At 43.3% G+C, this 23,861-nt stretch overlaps 1 protein-coding gene across 2 annotated transcripts in view; it reads left to right on the top strand.

The window, feature by feature from the left end:
- Positions 1-1,810: 1,810 nt before the first annotated feature.
- Positions 1,811-23,861, top strand: part of RAB3C (RAB3C, member RAS oncogene family) — a 200,540-nt gene continuing 178,489 nt past the window's right edge. The window contains exons 1-2 of one of the 2 annotated variants that reach the window (XM_074952574.1): positions 1,811-2,027; positions 18,744-18,971. In XM_074952574.1, the coding sequence (XP_074808675.1) occupies positions 2,010-2,027; positions 18,744-18,971 (246 nt within the window). In that variant the 5' untranslated portion in view covers positions 1,811-2,009. Of the gene's footprint in view, positions 2,028-2,652; positions 2,907-18,743; positions 18,972-23,861 lie in introns of those variants that run through there. The other variant, XM_074952573.1, reaches the window with a different exon arrangement.

Below are 23,861 nucleotides of genomic sequence, written 5' to 3' on the forward strand. Positions count from 1 at the left end.
TATACCAACTCTTAAAATTGTGACATTCGTATGTATAGTCAAGCTGATTAGATGACTTTCAAAAGTTTCTAAAATTAGGTATATTTTCCTCTCCAGCAGAGAACTGATTATTTAGACCCGAGATAATGAAGGGTTACGGGCTTTAGAGGCTGTGGGCTCTGAAAAACAATGCCCATAAAAATGTTTTAAATGACCTCTAAAATAAGAAAAATATTTTTTCTGTAACATATGAGGCATATGCAAAATACATGATGGTTTGTGTAACATACAGGTTTTATTAGCCTTCATGTGGGATAACCTACGTAAATCATTTGTGACTGAGTTTCACCACTCATGAGTAATTCCAAACACATGCTGTAAAGACCTTTATAACCCACTGTCATAGTCTCTCTCATTCACTCTGTGTGTGTATGCATGTGCATGCCAATATTATAATGGGAAAGGAAAGTGGGTAAAAAGGTTAAAGGAATGGACTTTCAGTAAAAGGAGAGGATCAAAGAAAGACAAATGGAAAATCTGGGGAAGATTGCAATTTTATTATTTGTCTACAGTAGTGCCATAAGACCCCATCTGGGGTCAGGTCCATTGTACAAACACATGGTAAGAGACAGGCCCTATCCCAAATAGCTTAAAACAGAAAAGAGAAAAAAGGAGGATTGGGGGGCTGAGGCGAAAGGAGTTGCCCCAGCAGGTCAATGTCAGAGGCAGGAATAGAACCTTATTCACTGGACATGCTGTCTCTTAAGATGTATATCAGACCTTTAATGTTAAATTCCACTCAGGGTCCTACAGGATTCTAGAAATTTTCTTGCACTAGGTTAGAGTATTCATACGGTGATTCCAGGACATTTAAAGTATTTATATCAATTTCCCAGATTAAGGCCATGATTCACAAAGGGAGTAGTCCCACTGAAGTCATTGCTTTTTTGTGCATGCTTGAAGTTGTGTGCTTAAGTACCTTACTAACTTAGGGCCTGAGATCATGTGCAAACACAGCTTCCCAGGACTGCGAGACTAGTATTTACAAACAGAAAAATGTTTCTCAGAAGCCCCAAGAGTCATCTCATTGTTCAAGAGTTGGTTGAGAACAACCACTTACCTTCCACACGAGAATAACAGTAGAGAAATACTGCAGAGTTCAATATATAAAGCACTTGGGGAAAAAAGCGGAACAGGGAAGAAAACCTGTATTGAATTGTTGTTCAGCTATTTCTCTGCTGACTTACAAAATATAAATGCACTTGCATATAGAAAAACATATCAAATGCAAAAACTAATGCTAGTGCAAGTGCAATGGTAAAACTGAGAAGGCATGAACCTAAAAGTAAGAAATTACAAAAAGTAGTGGAGTTTTAAGTGCAACAATAATTGCCAGTCCAGGACCTTGGTATTCTGAACTTTATAGATAAAGTCAGTACCTTATTAATTAAAGAAATTGGTTACATTTAGTATCAAGCAACTAGGAAGAAGAACAAGGAAATAGTGTTCTCCTTTTTCAAATTCAGCCCACCAACCCCAACACTTGAGGCATTGATACTAGGGTGGTAGAAGCACTGGAGAATACTATAGGGACCTGTATTGCAGAGGCAGAGGGTGAGACTAGGATGTAATTATTTCCCTGATCCTATGGCTGTATTTTGTTATGGTGATTAATGCCTGCATTTTATGTAACTTGCGTTGTGTAACTAACCCTGTGGCCTTTCTCTTCCCGTGCTGGTTTGTGGCTCTGAGTTAATGAATGGAAGAGGTGCCTGGAGGTTGGACCTGGGGGGTTGGGCTAATGCGAATTTTGCTGCTGAGCTTCCTAGGAGACGCTTGCTGCTGCTGCCACTTCCTTCCATCGCTGCTGCCTGCCTGAGTGAAAAGTCCTCCATCTACACCCTGGCCACAGCCCCTCAGCCCCAGCCAGCACTTTCTCCACCGAGTCACGCCTGGCCCACTCCCTCTGCCCGTTCTGCCCTGCACCCCTTGCGGGCTGCCCTTGGGAGCCACCTTCTCTGGCGTTGCCAATGGAACTGTACGGAAAGGTAAGGCAGAGGGGGGCAGCCCCTCCCCACCCGTTCAGCGTCTCTCTCCTTAGCCAATCTGGCCCTCTGTTGTCTTGCCAAGCAAAGTGTCCACCCAAATAACGGAGCTTTGTTTGAAAAGCGAGAAGCGGGGGCGAGGGGCGGTTAGACCTCAATCCCCTCAGCCAGCTGAAATGCGGTCACCTTGCGAAACAATGTATAAACGCTCCGGGCTGAACTGGTAACACGGTGGCTCGTAGGGAGCTGAGGCGTTCGGGTTGGTTTGGTTTGGTTTGGTTTGGTTTGGGCGGGGCGGGAGGGGGGTGTAAAACCAAGGTGTCAAGTGTAGCGCTAGGTCCCCGGCACTGCTGGAGACCCCCCGGCTGCTCTGTGGGGCTGCTGCAGCGGGGCTACTCGTCCCACTCGGCCACTCCCAGCGCGCCAGCTGGGAGCGGAGTTTGCAGCGCTCCGCTCGGCTGGGTGCGCAGCCCCAGCGCCTCTCCGCCCAGCCGCTGGACTGGGCGACACCCGCTCTGCCTTCCCCAGCGCCTCAGCACGCGGGGCTGGAGGAGGAGGAGGAGGAGAGGAGGAGGAAGGCGGGGCCCGCGCGGAGCTTTCTGGGAGTTGTAGTTCTTGCCCTTCCCAGGTTGCCTTTGCTCCCTGCCGCTGAAGGGAGCAGCGCGGACTACAGCTCCCATGGGCGGGCAGGGCGCGCCCGGCCAGCCGTGGGAGCGGCCGGAGGGACAGCTCCGGTGCTGATCCCGCCGCCGGTTTGTGAGCAGACGCCGGGGGAGCGCGCGGGGCGTGCTGTGGCCGCGCTCGCTGCTCGGCGGGACCCACCCGGCACGGGAGGCAGCTGAAGGGCGCGGGCCGAGGATGAGGCACGAAGCTCCCGTGCAGGTACCTCGCTGAAGGGGAGCGAGTGGAGAGCGAGCAGCCGCACGCTGCCGCCCCGGCGCTAAGGACACACACGGGGGGGGCGGCGGGCGGTCTGGGGGGGGGGCGCTTAGGCCAGCCGCAGCCGAGCAATGGCGTTAGCGTTCGCTCACCTTGCGCTGCTGCGCACAGCGGGGACCGAGCCCTGCTCTTGTGAACGCCGCTGGGGCTTGGGCTCCGCGGCTGGGAGCGAGTGAGTGTCGCTTCTGAGTTCGTCTGCGGTGGAAGGCACCGCACACCCCCACACCGCCCCTCCGGACGGCTCTGCCCGGTGCTTGGCAGTTGCCTGGGTCAGTGGCCCGCTCGCCTAAGGGCAACCCGCGCCCAGCCAGGCTTTGCACAGCTTGGGGGGGAGGGGGGGACTGACTGCAAATAATTCCCGTGCCTGGAGGCGCTGAACTCAAAGAGACGCCTGCTCGCTGCCAGAGCCATTTCCCCACCCAGACGGCGCTCGCTGCTGGAGAGGCAGGGAGCAGCTGTACGCCTTCTAGCACCCTGGCAGGCACTGATGTCCTTTTGTGCCACTCGCACGCGGGGGTAGGGCACGGGAAAGCCCTCGATATTCAGCCACCCCCCGTGCTTGTGTTACTTTTTAAGATTTATGATCAGATATGTGTGCTGCATTAGGAAGCGCATCAGTCTCTTCAGTTATTAAGCTCCTTTGTGAATGAATCTAAACTCCTCTGCAAGTTAATTAATTATAAGTTTTTTATTTTTTTGGTGGGGGGTGTGAGGGAAGAAATATGCAATGAGTTCTTCGCTGCATGCAAAGCAAGTTAACTGGAAATGGCTATCTGTTTATCAAATAAGCAGTTATCCTTCTGCACCAAAGGATGATGTCTTGTTGATAGAATTTGAGATAAGAATAGGATACCCCTCTCTTACTTGTTTTTGTGTAGGGAAAAATCTAACTCTTTGCACACAAGAAAGAGATGGATATTCAGATATTATTAATTGACATTGTCATGCACTGTTGTTTTGATAGCCTCAGGGTAGTTGTTGTTTCAAATCCATATACATTAAATTACTTTATTTATTTGTATTATTTATATTGCCATAGCACGTAGGAGCTCGAGTCATGGACCAGAACTCCATAGTGTACATTTGAACATAGGATTTTTAATGGAAAATCAATCATGTTTACATTAGTAGCAATGAATCATATTGATGTTATATAATTTAACTAACCTCTTTACAGTTGTGTTGTAAGTTATGTTTTGAAGTGCAGCCATGGCAGTATATGTTCTCTTTCAGTATTTATGGTATTGTTGCTATTATCTTGTGTAGCTACTGTAACAGTAGAAGAACTTCAACATGAAAGGGGTGAAATATGAATCCTTTTAATATAAATGTACAAAAAGACAGCTAAAATGTTGGGTAACACTGCTCTGAATCCCACAATTGAAGCTGGATTTATTTGACTTTGAAAAGTGAATAATAAACCTATAAACCCTTGTTAGATCAATTGTTTATATGTCACATGCTGAAATCTTTCAGCCAAAGAGACACATTAGAAATAAGCCAATCTACTGTAAGCATTTCTATCAGTTTTTTGGGTAGAGAGCAGAGTTGGTTAAGATGCTGTTTAAAATACAGAGTTCTATTTGGTTAGTACATGAGTATTTTCACTGTGTTCTTTACTCTAAGTATATTTACATATTAAAATAATATTTTGAATTAAATGATTTTGGAGATCCTTTCGCAGAAAAATAGGTTTGTATATTACAATGAAAATAGAAGATTTTGCTTGTCAGTGGAAGAAAGTGAATGTTAGGTTCCTATTGGATTAGTTATGTATCACAGATGTTGGATTTATTGGGCAAAAGCTTGTTAAAAATATAGCAACAAAATGATTGTACAAAACTAAAGACAATTATAAAGAAATAAAAATCCAGGATCTATAAACATATATTTGTCATATTATGTTAAAGTCACATCTTGATGTTTATATGAGCAGGCAAATGAGATTGTTACAGAAATTATAATTGTCCATTGTTATCAAAAACAGTGCCTTAGTATAAAAATGACAAAAAGGAGCTATAAAGAGGGGTAATTTTTTTTTCTTAAAGGTTGGTGAAAGGACAAATAATGTACATTTCAGCATATCTCATCCAAAACTATAATTGAACAGCATCTGGGTTTCTCCAAGATATGAAAATGCAATCAGGCAGATTAATTCAGATTAGTTGTCATTTCCATTTAGAGGCTTCAATTCAAATGCTTCCTTCCACCACCACGTCTAAAAACTATTTTTATTAAATCTTCAAGCAAAATACAGTTCTGCTGTGGGGTCTTCTAAAGATACATTTCTTTTTCTAACTCTAATTTAGTACAGTTCGTAGTCCTTGTCCAAATGAGATTTTGGATTGACTGAGCTAATTGCCCGCTTTACTTATTTTATCTGTAAAGGAAGACGTTGTTACCAGGTTTTGTCTTAAACACATGATATCTCTCTTTATTTAAGCTCCACAGCTTTATAAAACAGTCTGTTAGAGTAAATGTAATTCTCTATTGCTAAAATATCTCAGTTTCAAAGAAACAGGAAGAAAGATGAATTGTGTCTATTGATCAAGAAGAAAACCAAGTCACCAGGCAGCATAAGAACTAGGTTTTCCTTTACAAATCAACTCATAATTAAAAACATAATCTGAAAATATAATAAAAGATGAGATAATGGGCCATCTCAGTGGTACTGATCTTTTTTGCATGCACAGGATCCTTGTTTAAATCCCAAACAGTCTATTTGTCTTTGGGCCAACGAGGTCTAAGATGCCTGGAGAGGAAGGATTCTCAATGCTTGTGTATAAAACTATATGCAATATACCTATGGGCACATACATCACTGCCCTCTGCCCGATGGAATCAGATGTACTCAGGAGTTTGTGGTGATTTTTTTATTACCATTTTAGTCACAAGTTTAAAAAGAAAATAGATGTCTTATTACTAACAGCTAGGTGGAGGATTGTGGTTTTGGAAGCAATAGTGCTGAATTCTGTTCACTGTGCCACATAAAAGCAGTGTGGCTGGCATGTGAGGTGGCTGTATGCATGCAGACATGGATTGTAGGAGGTGAATAAGCATACATTGTTCAATCCTGATTTATGTAGCTGATTAAGGAGTGGGAATAAAGGCTTGAAAAGCAGTTTTGCCTGGTTAGAATCATATTGGCTTAGATTTGGGAATGTGATGCAAGGGGTAGACTGTTATATTAGTGATGAATAAACAGATTTGGAAGAAATAGAAGTGCTAACCTCTTTTCAAATATTATAGAACTGGAAGGGACCTTGAGAGGTCATTTAGTCCAGTCCCCTGCACTCAAGGCAGGACTAAGTATTATGTAGACCATCCCTGACAGGTCTTTGTCCCTGCTCTTAAAAATCCCCAATGGTGGAGATTCCACCATCTCCCTAGGCAATTTATTCCAGTGCTTAACCACTCTGACAGGAAGTTTTTCCTGATGTCCAACCTAAAATGCCCTTGCTGCAATTTAAGCCCATTGCTTCTTGTCCTATCCTCAGACATTAACAACAATTTTTCTCCCTCCTCCTTGTAACAACCTTTTATGTACTTGAAAACTGTTATGTCCCCTCTCCGTCTTCTCTTCTCCAGACTAAACAAACCCAGTTTTTTCAATCTTCCCTCACAGGTCATGTTTTCTAGACCTTTAATCATTTGTTGCTCTTTGTACTTTCTCCAGTTTGTCCACATCTTTCCTGAAATGTGGCACCCAGAACTGGACACAATATTCCAGTTGAGGCCTAATCAGTGTGGAGTAGAGCGGAAGAATTACTTCTCATGTCTTACTTACTATACTCCTGCTAATACATCCCAGAATGATGTTTGCTTTTTTTGCAACAGAGTTACACTGTTGACTCATATTTAACTTGTGATCCACTATGACTCCCAGATCACTTTCCACAGTACTCCTTCCTAGGCAGTCATTTCCCCATTTTGTATGTGTGCAACTGATTGTACCTTCCTAAGTGGAGTACTTTGCATCTGTCCTTATTGAATTTCATCCTATTTACTTCCGACCATTTCTCCAGATCATTCTGAAATTTAATCCTATCTTTCAAAGCACTTGCAACCCCTCCCAGCTTCATGCCATCCGCAAACTTTATAAGTGTACTGTCTCTGCCATTATCTAAACCATTCACGAAGACATTGAACAGATCTGGACCCAGAACTAATCCGTGCGGGACCCCACTCATTATGCCCTTCCAGCATGACTGAATCACTGATAACCACTCTCTGGGAACAATTTTGCAACCATTTATGCACCCACCTTATAGTAGCTCCATCTAGGTTGTATTTCCCTGGGTTTTTTATGAGAAGGTCATGTGAGACAGTATCAAAAGCCCTACTAAAGTATTTTCATCGTATCTCCCAACAGTTCTCTCTAGCTTTCCTGATATTCTGCAAATTCAACTGGAAGGTCTCAATAGTTCAGACATTTTTCCCCCCCTGGACTGGCTGCTGCATTCAGGGTTTGTATGATCCTGTACCCTGCTGGAATTAGAGGCATGCAATGCATTCTGGGTCACACCTGACCTCAGGAGGCCTCAGAGCAAGTGAGATCAGAAGATGGCAATTGGCTTGACAGGGAATGCCAGATCTGCCGAGTCCTTACCAGGGACATGGCAGATCATGAGATCAGAACAATGGACCTATTGAAGCTGGTTGAGCTGCAGAGAGAAGGGGGTTAAGAGGGAGTCAGTAAAAGCAATGTGTGAATTTATCTCTACCAAGGAAGGAAATAAGCATATTTTCCTCAGAGCTTTTCACATCCTGCTGCCACCAGTGATGGTTGTACTCATACAAAAGCAAACCGAACAAGGCTATGCTGGCTTCTACTACATTAGAAATACATCAAAATAAAATGAAGGACAACAGCAGAAGGGGAAAGGAAATGCTATTTCCACGCTCTTTTGAGGCTGCTACAAAACTGATGAATAAAGCCAAACAAAAGCCATAAAAGTACAGCAGTTAACATGGCCACATGTCTCTTAGCATTCAGCAAAACTATCTGATCCTTCCAAATTTATTTAACTTTCTGTTAACACAGGAAATGTTGTTCCTGGAGAGATACATGTGCAATTTTCCACACATTTTAAATGACATTGTGGGATCTTGACTGCCTGACTGGCTAGGGGTATGTTCACATATTGTACACAGAATGCTTAGTTGCAAGGGTGGGTTTCTTGCTGAGGATGCAGGCATGCATTTCTGTGCTATGGACTAGACTGCTCCTCAGAATGTCTCTGTCTTAAACAACATTAGTGGAGCCTCTTACAAAGATTGTGAGGCTGCCCCCCATGATTTGTTGGCAGGAGGTGCAAACAGAGGCAGGTACTTGCAAACTTGGCTGCTTTGCTGGAGAAAACATATATTAAGGTCACCCGTCTAATAGTACTTCGCAGTTCTAATAGTACCTTCCATCTATAGCAGTCACTGTGCTGTACCTACATTAATGAATGAAACCCCAAAACACCTCAGAGGCAGGTAAGCATCCTCTGATATTGCTAAGTATTGTTATCTCCATTTGACCCCTGGGGAAGCAAAGCCACAAAGAGGTTAAGGTCAAATAGGCAGTCTGTGTTAGAGTGAGGAATAGAACCCAGAACTCCTGATTTCCAGGTCTATGCTTTAAACACAAGACCATCCTTCTCATCATGATTATGTCAGCCCGCCATAGAGGGCATGAAGGGATCTTGTGTATGAGTCTCCTGGTCACATTTTAGCCATTTTAGAAAAGAGATTGAGCTTGCACATAAAGGCTAGATTGAGCAGTGATTTACATTCCATATATTCCCATTAGACTGGGACCGCCCAGACTGTAAGTCATGTCTGAACTTGGCCTATTATTTCTCATTGCTGAAACTGTTTTTACCATTGTTCTAACTATGAATATGCCTGACTATTAATAGAAAAAGTAAAGGAACCACCGCATGCTTTCAGGTGTGAGGAATTATCATGTCAATGGGGTGAGTGGGAGGCTGTTTCTTTGTAGTAAATAGTAGTAGTAATTCTTGAATCATAGGATGTCATTATATATATATAGAAAGGAAATGCTGTTCTTTGAAACATTCTATAAATCATAACTGAAGAAACCAACTAGTGTCTGTCCTTGCGAGGGGGAGAAACGGGATTCTTCCTACTCACAATAGTAGGCTTTGCTTTTCTCTTAAGAAAATATTTTTTATAATTATATAAAAGAAAATATTTGTAAAATATATAAAGGAATGAGCCCGGACATGTCCTGGCCAATCAGCAATGTTACCCTTTTCATCCTGTTTTGCATGGGGGCTTCATTCTGTATGGCACAAGTGCAGAGTGTTCTGTGCATATAAAGGCTAGATGAAGTGATAAGCATCACAAAGAGTTCAGGCAAACTCAGTCCTGCCTTAATGAGAACATTGTTGCACAGCCATCAATTTTGTTTAGGAGTAGGGTCCTGTAAGGCCAAACAAAGGAACATTACTAAGTACCTCGTTAGCATAGTGAGTGTCGCACGTAAACCCATATCTCTTCAAGCACCCTCATTCAGGGATTGGTTCTTGACCCTATATTATTTAACATTTTTATCAGAGACCTGGAAGAGAACATAAAATCATCACTGATAAAGTTTGCAGATGACAAAAATTTGGGAAGTGGTAGATAATGAAGAGGACAGGTCATTTGTACAGCATGATCTAGATTGCTTGGTGTGCTGGGCACAAGCAAACAATATGCATTTTAATAAAGCCAAAATGTAAATGTGTGTATCTAGGAACAAACAATGTAAGCTATACTTTCAGAATAGGGGACTCTATTCTGGGAGGCAGTGACTGAAAAATATTTGGGGGTCATGGAGGATAATCAGCTGAACATGAGCTCCCAGTGTGATATGGCCCAAAGCGCTAACGCAATCTTTGGATGCATAAACAGGGGAATCATTTGGCACTGGTGCGATCGCCTGCTGGAATCTGTGTCCAGTTCTGTTGTCCACAATTCAAGAAGGATGTTGATAAATTGGAGAGGGTTCAGAGAAGAGTCACAAGAATGATTAAAGAATTAGAAAACATGCCTTATAGTAATGGAGTCAAGGAGCTCAATCTGTTAGCTTAAGAAAGAGAAGGCTAAGGAGTGACTTGACTGCAGTCTATAAGTACCAAATGGGAACAAATAGTTGATAATGGGCTTTTCAGTTTGACAGAGAAAGGTACAGAGTAATAAAATCCAAGGTCTAGACGTTGAACTAGACAAAATTTAGACTGGAAATAAGGTATAATTTTTTTTCCCTATGGGGGGTAATTAAACAATAAACAATTTACCAAAGCTTGTGGTGGATTCTCAGTCACTGCGCATTTTAAAATCAAGGTTGGATTTTTTTTTTTTTTTTTTTTTTTTTTTTTAAGAGAGGCTGTAGTTCAAAAGGAATCATTTTGTGGAAGTTCTATGGCCTGTGTTATACACTTACATAGGAGGTCAGACTAGATGATCACAATGGTCCCTTCTAGCCTTGGAATCTATGACTCTGTTCTCAGCCCATGCCATCACACTTTTACTTTGTATTTGTAGGAATAAGAAAACAGATGCCCATATGATTTGAGACTTACTTCCATGCAGTGCATAGGATTATGCCTACTGTTTATGCTTGCTTATGCCCTGTATACTGAGGTTGTGGCCTCCCTTCAAGCCAGAGGGGGAGGAACCACCCTCTCTGCCCAAGTGGGCCTAGCCAGACCTGTGTTGCCCCTCCCACCGGAAGTGGTTAACAGGAAATATAAAGGGCAGGGCCTCCAGCTCAGTTGGGGCTGAGACACCAGGAAGGCAGATGGATTCTGCTAGCTCCCGACTGCTGACAAGCCCAGCGACACCCTACCTGATGGGAACATGGTGTCTTTTGCGGACCCGCCAGGACTGCCGCTGGCCACCTACCTGAGATGGAAGATGCCCCATGGTTCCAGGTACACCCGGAGGGGAGGAGAGGAGGTGGCTCAGGGACAGCCGACTTCAGTCTAGCTGTAGCACTCCCTGAAGCATGGTCGGCGTGTTGCAGATGGATCCCCGTTAACGGACCACTCTGCCACTGTTATGGCCCTGGGTTGGGGCCTGGTGGAGTAGAGTGGGCCCAGGCCCCACCCCACCCCTGGGATGGCAACTGCCCCTCGCCAGGTGAAGAGGCCTGCGTTCATCAGCCGTCCCCCGGAGCTAGGACAGCTGACCCCTGGGGCTTTTGCTCTATGCCTGCACCAAGGGCCCAGGGCTAATTGACTGCTGGATTTGTTCTGCCTCTGTGTTCAGAGCTAATTGACTATTGTGTTTGCTCTGTCCCTGCATCAAAGGCTCAGAGCCAGTTGACTCCTGGGTGTTTGCTCTGTCCCCGCATCAAGGACTTGGAGCCTAAATGACTTGTGGGTGTTTGCTCTGCCTCTGCATTCAGAGCTAACTGACTCCTGGGTTTGTTCTGCCCTTGTTCTACAGGCTTCAGAGCTGATTGGCTCCAGAGTTTGCTGTGCCCCTGCTTAAAGAGTCGAGGACCCATAGACTACTGGGTTTACTCAGCCCCTGTTTAAAGGGCCTAGGGACTATAGACTGTTGGCTGCTCTCTGGCCCTTAACCTGGGGCAGCCTATGGACTCCTGGGAGTCTCTATTCCTGCTTAAGGGCTGGAGCCAGTTGATTATCAGGGGGTTTAGCCCTGTTGGACCAAAAAAAGCACCTAGTGCTCAAGCACTGTTATGCCATTAGTATTTCAATATTTTTAAAAATTGAGAAGCTTAGATGGAAGGTGCCATCTAAGTGCAAAAGAGAAAGTAGCAGATTTTCATTCTATTTTACAGAAAGGGAAGCATATGAAGCCACCTTTTTTATTCATGTGCTTCTTACTCTGGTGGATCTAAAAGTATCTGCTGAATATTAAGCTGTTCAGTGAACAGTTAACTCACCACCATGGCACCTCCTGCTGGCCATCCTGGGAATTAGCTCTCATTTCTCTGGAGTGCCTTCATCTAGTGGTGTCTTGCCCATTGTCACTCTCACATCCACCTCTAGGACCCATATCTCTTCCTGGACCATGGCATCCTCTTCTGGACACAGGCCTCCAGTAGTGTCCCAGTCAGTCCTTCCCCCCTTCCGAGGAACTGATGTCTTTAGTCCAATTGCTTGCCTCACTGGCAAACAGCAGTCCTGATTCTAGCCGCTTGTTTTAATAGCAAACTGCAGTCCATTCACCAGCCACTCCCCTTAGTGGCAAGTGGGGGCAAGGGGAACCCAGGCCCACCCCCTACTCCAGGTCCTGACCCAGGGACCCTATAGCTAGCAGCCACATACTGCACCTCCTCCAACTCTGCCATCTCCTTCCCTGGGCCACTTCCCCACAATCCTAGCCCTTCTCCACCCTTGTACCAGGGCCTCAGTCTGGAGCTTTCTCCTACGCTGCCGACCCTCCCCTCCCCAGCACTGCTCTGTCCATGGAACTCTGGCCTTCTAAGTAGTCAGTCCTCCTCCCTCACCCTTTAGGGAATGACTGCCCCCTCCTCTGCTCAGCATCCCCTTCTTATATGGGCCAGCCTGGCCCTGATTGGCTGTTACAATAAAGCTTCTCCTGATTGGCTGGCACTATAAGCCTTTTCTTCATTGGCTGCCTCCCGCGCAGCCTTGCCAGGGTGGCTTTAACCCCTTACATACCAGTGAGGGACAACGCCCCATCTCAGAACCCTATAGGAAATAACTTATTTTGTACATAGTTGTTGTGAATAACCAAGTGTCGACTTGTGATCATGAGAAGCTCTTTATGTGTTGCTAAAAGTAAAATTTATCTGATGTCTGATATCTGATGACATACTTTGAATGGTCTAAGCCCATACTCTAGGAAGAGATGTACCTAAAGGTACCACGTCCCTGCGGCCCACTGCTTCCCGCAGCTCCCATTGGCTGAGAACGGTGAACCGTGGCCACTGGGAGCTGTGGGGGGCCATGCCTGCAGATGGTTAACATCAGCAAAATGTCTCACGGCCTGCAATCAGATTACCCTGATGGGCCGCATGTGGCCTGCGGGCTGCAGGTTGCCCACCAATGCACTAGGCTGTTTGGCATGTTGAAGTTTTGAAAACAGACAAATTTGCTACAGCCACTATCTTCTTTGTCTTTTTTTCTTCCTATTGGTGTATTTGGCACTGAATAAACATCCCTGGAAATGGAAGTTCTTTGATTATCCACAGAACAGTGCCCCATGAGCAACACAGGCAGTAGCTATGCCTTCAAACGCCTCTGCTAATGTGGCTGAACCCTAACAGCAAGGGAACCACTTCTAGGAGAGAGAAAATGTATTTCATGGGGTGTAGTCGTACTTCGAGAAATGGGATATTTTGTACTTCAGAGATTTTTGGGAGCATAAATTCCCAGCAGTATGCAATTAATTAAGGGGAGCACTGTGTATCATTCTCTGTAATCCTCCCATGCTTCCCACAGATTTGCCAAGCTCAGAAGTAGGAAATTAGTCATTTACATCTTTTGCCTTCCACACTCATAGCTAGAATAAGTATGCATACTCTTAATCTCCAGAAATAAAAAGAGGGGTGTAATTCTAGTATGGATATGTCCAGTTTGCCCAGTGCTCTGTCTGATATATAGTACTTGTACTCCAGGCCCTGGGTGGTAGGTATAATAGGCCAGGGGAGGCTCTGCCTCTCCCCGTGCTGCCATGGCCGCCGGACCCCCAGTTGCGAGGTTTGGCGGTGAAGTTTTCACTTTATTATGCCCCATGCAGGTTCTGGGGCAGCTGAGGAGGCAAATACTATCCCCTCAGCCACCCCGGAACCTGCATGGGGCATATCAAAAAGCGTCTTCTACAGATGCTTTTCCCTTGGGTGGAAGGGCAGGTTGGGTCCGGGGAGGGGAGGCATAGCTGCAGCCAGCCCCAGGCTCCTCCAGGCGGAGGGCTTCTCCGCTCGGGGCTTTGGCCACCCTGGCCGGGGAGGAGGGCTCTCTGGCCATGTGTGTGTATTGGGGCCACAGGGGGTTTCGTGGCTGAGGCCATGGATGTAAGGGGCGAAGCTGAGGGCTAGCCTTCCCAGAGTGGGGCTCCACCTGCCGCCCATGCTCCAGGCTTCTGATTCTCTAGTGGAATGTCGCTCCTCCAGAACTTGTATTACTCAACCACTGTAAGAACCCACGGGCTGAGAACTGGGGTCTGGAGGGTTTGATGGCAGCTCTGCTTCCTTCCAGGGGCCCAGGTATGATTGCCACCAAAAGGAATTGAGAGACTAAGCTGTCCAGGAAATCCCAAGCAAAGGGGCATGAGCAACAGCCCTCCATGATTCCCTGATTGGCTGGCACACTGTATATAAACCAGGAATCCATTCCTGGGAGTTGTCTCAGTAATGCAGACCTCCGGTGTGCTTCTGCCTTATACCCTGCTTGGTGTTCCTTGCTGCAACTTGCCTTGATCCCTGACTCTGAACCTAGGCTTGGCTCCTGATCCTGGTTTACTGTCTCTGGCTTAAAACCATTGCTGACCCTAGTGAAAGACCCTGTCCCAGCTTGACCTCAGTTCTCGCCTCTTGCTCTCAATTTGTTAATGGACTCTGACTCTGCAGTTTCGCCTGGCCTGGCCTCGGATTGATCCCTGACCTTCGGCCCCGATACTGAGCAACTCAACACATCTATATACCTTTAAGTGGGGGGTGGGGACGACAATTCTCAGGTGATAAAGTCAAGAAAGAAAATGCCTCTTCTGTGGATCTAGAATTAGTGACCATTGGGTTCAGTTTATTCCAATTGGTATTCCAGCAATAGATGGAGCCAGATGTGATGCTTTTTTTGGATTTTGTGTGGAACAGAGTATCCAAGGTGAATTGACATCATATAGGCCATATCTTATGCTTTGTCAGATGGTTTTTTCAATGGTGACGGCTTGATATTCTTGTAAACTACTTACAGCTAAAAGCTGTAAATGAGCATAAAGCTATAATTAAATAGATAAACAACATCTGATTTTCCTTTTTTGCATGTGTTTACTAAGAAATCTAGTTGCTTAAGATAAGGCGGAGGCATGAAAGTGTAAAGGTTTGTTTGTGTTTATTAAAGAAATCAGAAAGATTATTGATGTGTGCTGTTAGTCATAATTACTGCTTTTCATCTTAACGCCATTAAACATTACCTAATTAAGTCTCATCATGACACACCTGCAAACTAAGTTTTATAAGTATTAAAGCCAGTATTTTCAAACTTACATGCCTAAAGTTAGATGCTGACATTTACATTTAGTCAAGAACCTTGGTTAATGGGAGCAGCGGGTGCTCAGCTGCTCTGAAAATCAGGCAGTTAGGTACCTGTGAGCCAGTGGCATTCCCACTGTGCGACAGATCTACACATGCTATATAAGGTTCCTTTGCTGGAGTTTTTTGTAGTGATAACTTAGGCTGAAATTCATGTTCTGTTTTCTCCCAAAGCCTGGTTAGTAGGAGATCCTACAGGAAACCGTAGCCCCGGTGCCCCGGTTGCCTCTTTAATACCCTGGTGAAGTTGACAAAGCATACTTTTCAAAGTGAGTCAGCAGAATTTTCTCAGCAGCTTTGTGCACATATCTGAGTCCTGCTAACAGGGTGGGTCAACAGAGAGCCCTGCATCTTTAGGCAAGGTTGTGGATCCAGCCATCCTACAGAAGTGTCTACATGTGGATTCAGGTGCCTAACTCTAGGCACACAAGTTTGTGAATTTTGACTTAAGTGTCTTTAAATTTGCCATAAGCAGTCAACATCAGGGTTTGCTGACTTTCCTTCCTGTCTGAAATCACAATGTATGTATACTGTAATTTGTATTGCCAAATCCAAGCATTCAAAAATCATATCAGGCCCCCAGAGTAATGTGATTGGCTTAAAACTCATCAGATTCTAAATAATCAGGGCTTAAACTCTCATAGAGTATTTCCTGGAGGGGCCCTCTTCCCCCCTCCCCACTTCCAATATGCTATGAAAACTCCAGGGGATTTGAAAATATTTACCAGAGCTCCCCTCCGGACAGCTGCGGTTGAATTTAAGCCCTGTAAATAATGATAAATGTATAACAGTGTTTTTCTTTGCTTTTTGGTGTTAGAGCCTCTAGGCTACACTCTGATCATGTTTTTCCAGAAGTGTACCTCTTTATATATGAAAGCTGGATTCTCATGTAATCACCTAACTCCAAGACTTGGGGCCTTAAGAGAAAGACTCAAGACTTTTGATAAAATCATTAGAGTTTTCTATATCCTCTCTTTAGGCCATCCAATAAAGGGGGTGACAATTACAAGTTTTTAAGTAATTCTGATTCTGTCCAGTAGAGGGCACAGGTGCAAATACACATTCAGGCTGATACATTAAAAGCCAAGGAGGATTTTTCCTTTTTCCAGTCAGTCATATTTCAGTGGGAAGTTAAGAACAGGAGTAAAGATAATTCTGATGTCTTACGTGACCCACGTGCAAACCTGTGAATATGTACATCACTTATGTTCTAGAATGTGGACAGAGATGTCAGTGGGAGACTGATGCGAGGCATCAGAGTAGTCTGTTCTGTAGAATTAGCAATCCTGTCACATTCAAACCACTATATTGAAAACAACTTTTCAAACAAGTATGTTTGGAAGTCAAGAAGCCTGACAGTGACCCTTTCAAGGTCAGGACAGTAATATCTGAAATATCTTTTGATTCCTCTGTTGAAAGAATTACTATTTGCTGAATTTATTTTACAGAACATTTCCAGAACACTACAGTGGCACAATTGGAAACTGTAGAGTACTGAACTATTACTGTAAAATGTTGTAATATTTTTGTAAAGGTGCTGCAAATAAACAATTTAGTTTAGACTTTCTGCTGATAATACAATGGACTATGTAGTTGCTTCTGAATGTGTAAGTAATTCATTCACATTCTTAACTAAAGATTTAAGATTTTGAGTCTGTCTGAATGGTCATGTAAGCCAAAATTTTTCAAACCTGGATGCCTAATTGTAAGTTCCTAAATCTATAATTAGGCTCATCAATAAAAGTGGACTGATTTTCAGAGGTGCTGATGGTCTGTAACTCCCATTTATTCAGTTGTCTAAATGTGGATTTATGAGCCTAATTTTAGGGACCCCTCTTTGAAAACATAGGCCCTTGTCACCTGTAATATTGTACTGTATGAACACTAAAAGAAAAGGAGTACTTGTGGCACCTTAGAGACTAACCAATTTATTTGAGCATGAGCTTTCGTGAGCTACAGCTCACTTCATCGGATGCATACTGTGGAAGCTGCAGAAGACATTATATACACACAGAGACCATGAAACAATACCTCCTCCCACCCCACTCTCCTGCTGGTAATAGCTTATCTAAAGTGATCATCAAGTTGGGCCATTTCCAGCACAAATCCAGGTTTTCTCACCCTCCGCCCCCCCCACACACAAACTCACTCTCCTGCTGGTAATAGCCCATCCAAAGTGACCACTCTCTTCACAATGTGTATGATAATCAAGGTGGGCCATTTCCTGCACAAATCCAGGTTCTCTCACCCCCTCACCCCCCTCCAAAAAACCACACACACAAACTCACTCTCCTGCTGAGTTTGTGTGTGTGGTTTTTTGGAGGGGGGTGAGGGGGTGAGAGAACCTGGATTTGTGCAGGAAATGGCCCACCTTGATTATCATACACATTGTGAAGAGAGTGGTCACTTTGGATGGGCTATTACCAGCAGGAGAGTGAGTTTGTGTGTAGGGGGGGCGGAGGGTGAGAAAACCTGGATTTGTGCTGGAAATGGCCCAACTTGATGATCACTTTAGATAAGCTATTACCAGCAGGAGAGTGGGGTGGGAGGAGGTATTGTTTCATGGTCTCTGTGTGTATATAATGTTTTCTGCAGCTTCCACAGTATGCATCCGATGAAGTGAGCTGTAGCTCACGAAAGCTCATGCTCAAATAAATTGGTTAGTCTCTCAGGTGCCACAAGTACTCCTTTTCTTTTTTGTGAATACAGACTAACACGGCTGTTACTCTGAAACCTGTATGAACACTGTACTTCATTAATATTGTGTCCAAAATTCTATTACTGCATATAGAAGGAGAGACTGAAAGGGAACAAAAGGAAGAGACACTTTGTCAAAAGTATTTACCAAGTGGGTGAGAGACATTGTGATAATGAAAAGGGTAGTGGCAAAATGCTTTGGGTAGGAATCTAGCTATTACGAAAGACTGTGACCTTTCTACATCAAATGGGTCCTGCAGTTTCTTCGGATCTAAAATAGATTAAGATTATGGCACAAAATGACACAAGCAAGGATTGCAAAATTAAGGAGTGAATATACCCCTGTGTTCTACGTTGCATAGTTACACACCAAAAAAACCCACTTAAATTGCTTCCTTATTTTCCCCTCTTATATACAGAAACATATAGTACTTTTCTCCAGGATTAATTTCTGTATTTTTATGGTAATATGCTGTCACATTCTTAACATTCTGTGAAAAGAGTTGTTGTTTTGTTTTTTGTTTTTTTTTGTACTATATTCAGAAATTGACCTGGTCCTTTTGTTGGGGTTTCTTTTCTTTTTGTTTTGTTTTCTTGATACTGATCAACAGTTATATTTAGCCCTGATGTACCATCTTCCTGATACTGTAAGTTTTTTGCCATTATCTTTTGCAGTGGGAATTATTGCCATGGATACCAGCATCATAAGAAGGACTTAGGGTCTCTGTGAACTTGTCCTTGAATTCATTGATATCTATTGCCGAGGAGTCCAATAAAATATAAAGGTCTCTGATTTATAAAGTACAAAAGACCATAAAAATCCTTTTTATTTTGATTTACAGATGGCATCTGCTCAAGATTCCAGATATGGCCAGAAAGACACGTCTGACCAGAACTTTGATTACATGTTCAAATTGCTCATCATTGGCAACAGCAGTGTCGGGAAAACCTCCTTTTTGTTCCGTTATGCTGACGATTCCTTTACATCTGCATTTGTAAGCACGGTCGGGATCGATTTCAAAGTCAAAACAGTTTTCAAAAATGAAAAAAGGATTAAGCTACAGATTTGGGTAAGCTGAAAAACATATGTCCTCTGAATGTTGTGTGTGGTCGTGACACAGTATACAGCTATTGTTCTACCTCAGGGTATGCTTCTTTCCATGTTCTCTGATGTAGATTATTTCTAGTACTCTGTATAGTAATATTAATATGTCTGGCATAGTACTGAAAAGCACTAAGGGCCAGATTTATTAAGGGCTAACTCCCACTGTAATCTAAACCTAAATACCTTTACAAATCTGGCCCTAGAGCTCTTTTCTGCATTATCCAATTGACTAATATATTAAAACGTGTGGTTATTTTTTTGCTCAAATGCAGCAGAATTCCCATTCTGTAGTAGATCCCCTGAGAAATACAACAGGAGACATTCATGGCATATTCACATGTGTACAAATGAACTATCTTAGATGTACAGTAAATACTGAGGACTATCCTGAAATTCCAGTAAAGGTCTGCCCTTCCCACAAAAAGAAGGAAATTCTGAATCCAGGAGCTACAGTAGAGGGTCTATGGAAAGAATTTTCTTTCCACTTACATGGCTGGAAAGGAGCAAACATGTGGAAAAACAGAAGAGACCATTTCACAGTTCTGCTGCCTGGGAGCTTGCAGAAACCCCTCTGTGTAGATGGGATTGTGCAGTTCAGGAATGGGAGGAAGCATGTCAGAAACAGGGAAGTCTGATGCCAGGGGGCAGGTGTTCTCTGTGGCAAGATTCTCTCAGACCCCCCAACGATATTCCAGTGGCTATTTAAGCAGAAGTTGCTGATGCTCATAGTTACATTAAGTCCTGCTCCAACCCCTTTGCAGAGATTGGCATTGCCCAAGCAGAGGAGACAATGTTAGCAGAGCTCCTAAGGATCCATATTGCCAAGGCTGGGGAAAAATGGCTGGACATCCCCTTAGCATTAATGCTTCCTTTCCATGTAGTTCACGGTGATCTGAGGAGTTTAAAACCTTGCCCCAGGTCTCCTCCATGAACCCTCCCTAGTAAGTCAGGCTCTACTGAGAGGAGCATTGAGGCCTTGTCTATACAAGAAAAATGCCTCATGTTAGAACACATTAACTAACATGGTATTAAACTTGATTTCACCTTTAGGATGGACAAGGACAAGTCATGTTTAAAATCATGTTAGCTGATCATCGCTAACCCTGCAGTGCCCCAGGGTTAACTATGACCTGACCAGCTAACACATTTTTGACATCATTGTAGATAAAGTGTATTAATAGGTTTTCTAATATGATGAAAATCCCTGGGTAGAAATGGTGAATAAAGCCACCCATTGTTCTGTGGTCCCCCTGAGACAGGGCCACATCATCTTTGTCTCTTAATTTCCTTGCTTTTATCAATTTAGGTCATATCCTTAACATGATTATAACATACAGTGCTGACATTAGTTAATTGCTTGCAGTGCATGCTCTTCCACAGTAATGACATGGCAAGCTCACGGCAGCACCTTTGGAAACTATGGTGATTACACGGTAATTCATGTTGACACCACCTCATTATCTCCTGACAATAGAGCAGTAAAATTGCATTTCCATTATAGTCTTTATACAGTTCTCCTCGATTTTTTTTTTTTTTTTTAAATCACAAAGTGGCCTCTACAATAGAAATAATTGGTCATGTCTCTCCGAGCAAAAGCAGCAACATTCGTTTACAACATTATAGTAATGTGTATAGTTTGACACCAACATATTTCTCATCATACTTCTTCAGTGTAGACTATGAATATGTACTTGGTTTAAAGGAGTCTATTAATCTAAATGAGCTACAAAGTGACATACAGAAGCTGGCTTTTGGAGATGCACTCTAGCCACCTAGAATAAGCCTCCTGTTCTATCAAAACAGGCACCTCCATTGTTGTGGTGGTTTGCATTACAGTATCCTCTAAAGGCCACTATACTGAGATAGGGGCCACCATTGTGCTCAGCACTCTGTGAATACACCATATGAGACAGCCCCTGCTCCAAAAGCTTGTAATCTAAATGGACAAGCCACCCAAAGGGTGGCTTAGGAAACCAAGGGGAAATGACACGCCCAAGGTCACACAGTGGCAGAGCCATAGAACTTAGATCTTCTGATGCCTACTCTAGGGCTCTCTTCACTAGACCATGCTGCCTCTCATCATTTGGTTGTATGAAACTTTTAATACCGTATCTTAGAAAACCTTGTCACTGCACATTGAACTAATATAGTGTCTGCTATTTTAGATTTAGTGTTTTGCAGTATATCATTTGTGTTGCCCTGGGGTATGCTAGAGTAAAACTGTATGGCTGTTGAACCCCTGAAACCCTCATAAATAATATATATATATACACACACACCAAGAATAGTATGGCTGTCAATACAGTTTATGAGAGGAGGTAAAAATAATCCATTTATTTAAAATGTTGCTCCCTGGAATAGTTTTGGAATATTCCAGGGAGAAACATTTTAAATAAATGGATTATTTTTACCTCCTCTCATAAACTGTATTGACAGCCATACTATTCTTGGTATGCAGTATCGAGATATGTAGCATCATACTGTATTGTACTTTTATTTGACTACAGAATGTCTTTTTGAAATGAATGGTATTCCTGCACCATTCAGTTCAGTTTCAAATGGCATGTTAGTAACTTTGCGTTGACTACATGAAGCATGGAGCTGGGTGAATCAGACCAAACCTGATCAGATGTTCTTTCTAGTAGATACATGTAGTGGCCTACTAATGCTTCCTTGGACATCAGTGGCAAAACACTGACTTTAACTATATGAAATCAAAGTGTGCTGGCAAATCTCACTTATTTTGACCAAATAAACCAAATTGGAAACTAAAAGCAATTTTTAAGTATTGGTTCTGAACAATGAGATGGAGACTAAAATGCTTTGCAATGAGTAACATATAGAGTTGCACTATGCTGTTCTTGCGGGGAACTAAAATGTTATACAAGTCACTAGAGCCACCAAAGTCCCTTCTTGGAGATGTCATTTGTCCCATATGTTCTCATTTATTGTGCTTTAACCATTCATTTTGACATGTTTAGGCCTTAGTTCCTTAAGCTGCTTACACATGTGCCTAACTTTAAGCATGTTAGAAGTCCCATTGCAGTCAATGGAACTAGAACATTGGCTTGATGTAAGTGGGACTATTCACGTGCTTAAAGTTAGGCACATGCGTGAATACTTCGCTGAACAGTGGCCTTAACAGAGCCTAATTGTCTTCCCTATATTCCATCAATGTTTTCCGGTGCCGGTAGGTTTGTATGCCTCTCTTTTACCCAGTGTGTCAGTGCTCAGAATCCTTTTTAACGAATCTACTCCTCAGTGTTCTAAATGAAACAGACTGTAAATTTCCAGCGATTAAAAAAAACCCAACACCACAGAAAACACCAACTTACATTAAACTAGAGGTAAAATGTCAAGTGCATATTAGTAACTTGGTGGTAAAATCCATATAATGCTGTAGTCAATAAACAAATTAACAAAAAACTATTAATAATTGAGAAACTTAATTTGAAGTTTCTGGGACAAATTTATTTCTTGTGCTAAGACATGGCAAAAAAGGATAAGAAATCTTTTAAGGGTATGATTAACACTTAGAAAAAAAATCCCTTTCTTATCAAAACATGAATAACACTTAGGAAAAAAATAAGTCCCTTTTCTTACAAACATCTGATGCAAGCCACCTCACATTTGGTAAAAACAAATTGTCCTCTGGCTAGATTCTGCCCTGTATTATGGCTGGTCTGTGCTGGGTGCAAGGCAGCAGGTTTAAGGTGCTTGCAATTCCTGCTCAGCCACAAATCCCAGAAGGAGCCAATGCAACCCCATTAGTGGGCAGTGCTGGTTGGTGAAAAACATGACCATGATGGCCAGAGGATATATTCATCCAGTGCCTCACCTGTGCAGCTGTAGCATGTGCTGCTACTATGAAACCCTAGTCATAACTTAAAGCAGCCCTCTGTTTGGTAGAATCATTGTGGGAGGGCAGCAGTGCCATCACAACTTGCCTTTGCTGTGGGTGAATCTCCTCTGGGGCCCAGCTGCCCCTGTTACTGCAGGGCAGTGAGTCTAAATCAGTGGGACTACTAGCTTGAGTAAGGCTTGTAGGATTGGGCCTTTTGGACACACTGTCATGCTATTCCATGTTGTGCTCCCTAGGCATTGTCCTGAGCGCCTCCATCTAAGTGCAAGTCACTTAAGGGTCTTTCATTTTGGCATAGTGGATTTCTCAGCGATATTTGTGTTCATGAATCATTGTTTTTCCAAGCTGTTTTTGTAGATCGTGTTTGAGATGTTTGGGGTTTTCAACAACAGATGCTAAGAATTCACACAGGGAAGAAAAGCCCATTAGCTTGCACATTGCATGCTAATAAGATATCCCTAAACAGATAAATATTATGCTTTTATGTTACACAGAGAACTGTCATTATAATCTCCAGGGAATATTTCATCCAAATGTAGCATTGGGGATTTCAGTAACTTCCAGAAATCGTCTATTTCATTTAATTAAGACAGAAGTCCTCATTTTCCACCTGCCTGTTCCAGAATTTGCCCCTTGCCTATCTTCTTTTATTTTATTTCTATTACAGTAGCACCTGGAACACTATAATCAAACTCAGGGTCCCACTGTGCTAGGGCCTGTACAGACAAATAGCAAAGAAGTTAGTCCTTCCCCAAGGGTACTCCCCATCGACATGCCAGAGAGGAGGCAATAGATGGGAAAGAGAGACTGTCGAATGTGGGGTGGGTGAGAAGATGAGGTAACAAATGAACAGTTTATCAGTAAAATAGAAGCTTCAGCTAGCCATTCGACACCACACGGTAGCGATTGACAGGCATCCCAGCAGAGGTAGGTGTAAGTGTGCATTTAAAAGGGGATTACGATGGGGGATGGGGTGGCATGGGAGAAAGAACA

The sequence above is a fragment of the Natator depressus genome, chromosome 5 (assembly GCF_965152275.1).
Source record: "Natator depressus isolate rNatDep1 chromosome 5, rNatDep2.hap1, whole genome shotgun sequence".
Classification (NCBI taxonomy): domain Eukaryota; kingdom Metazoa; phylum Chordata; order Testudines; family Cheloniidae; genus Natator; species Natator depressus.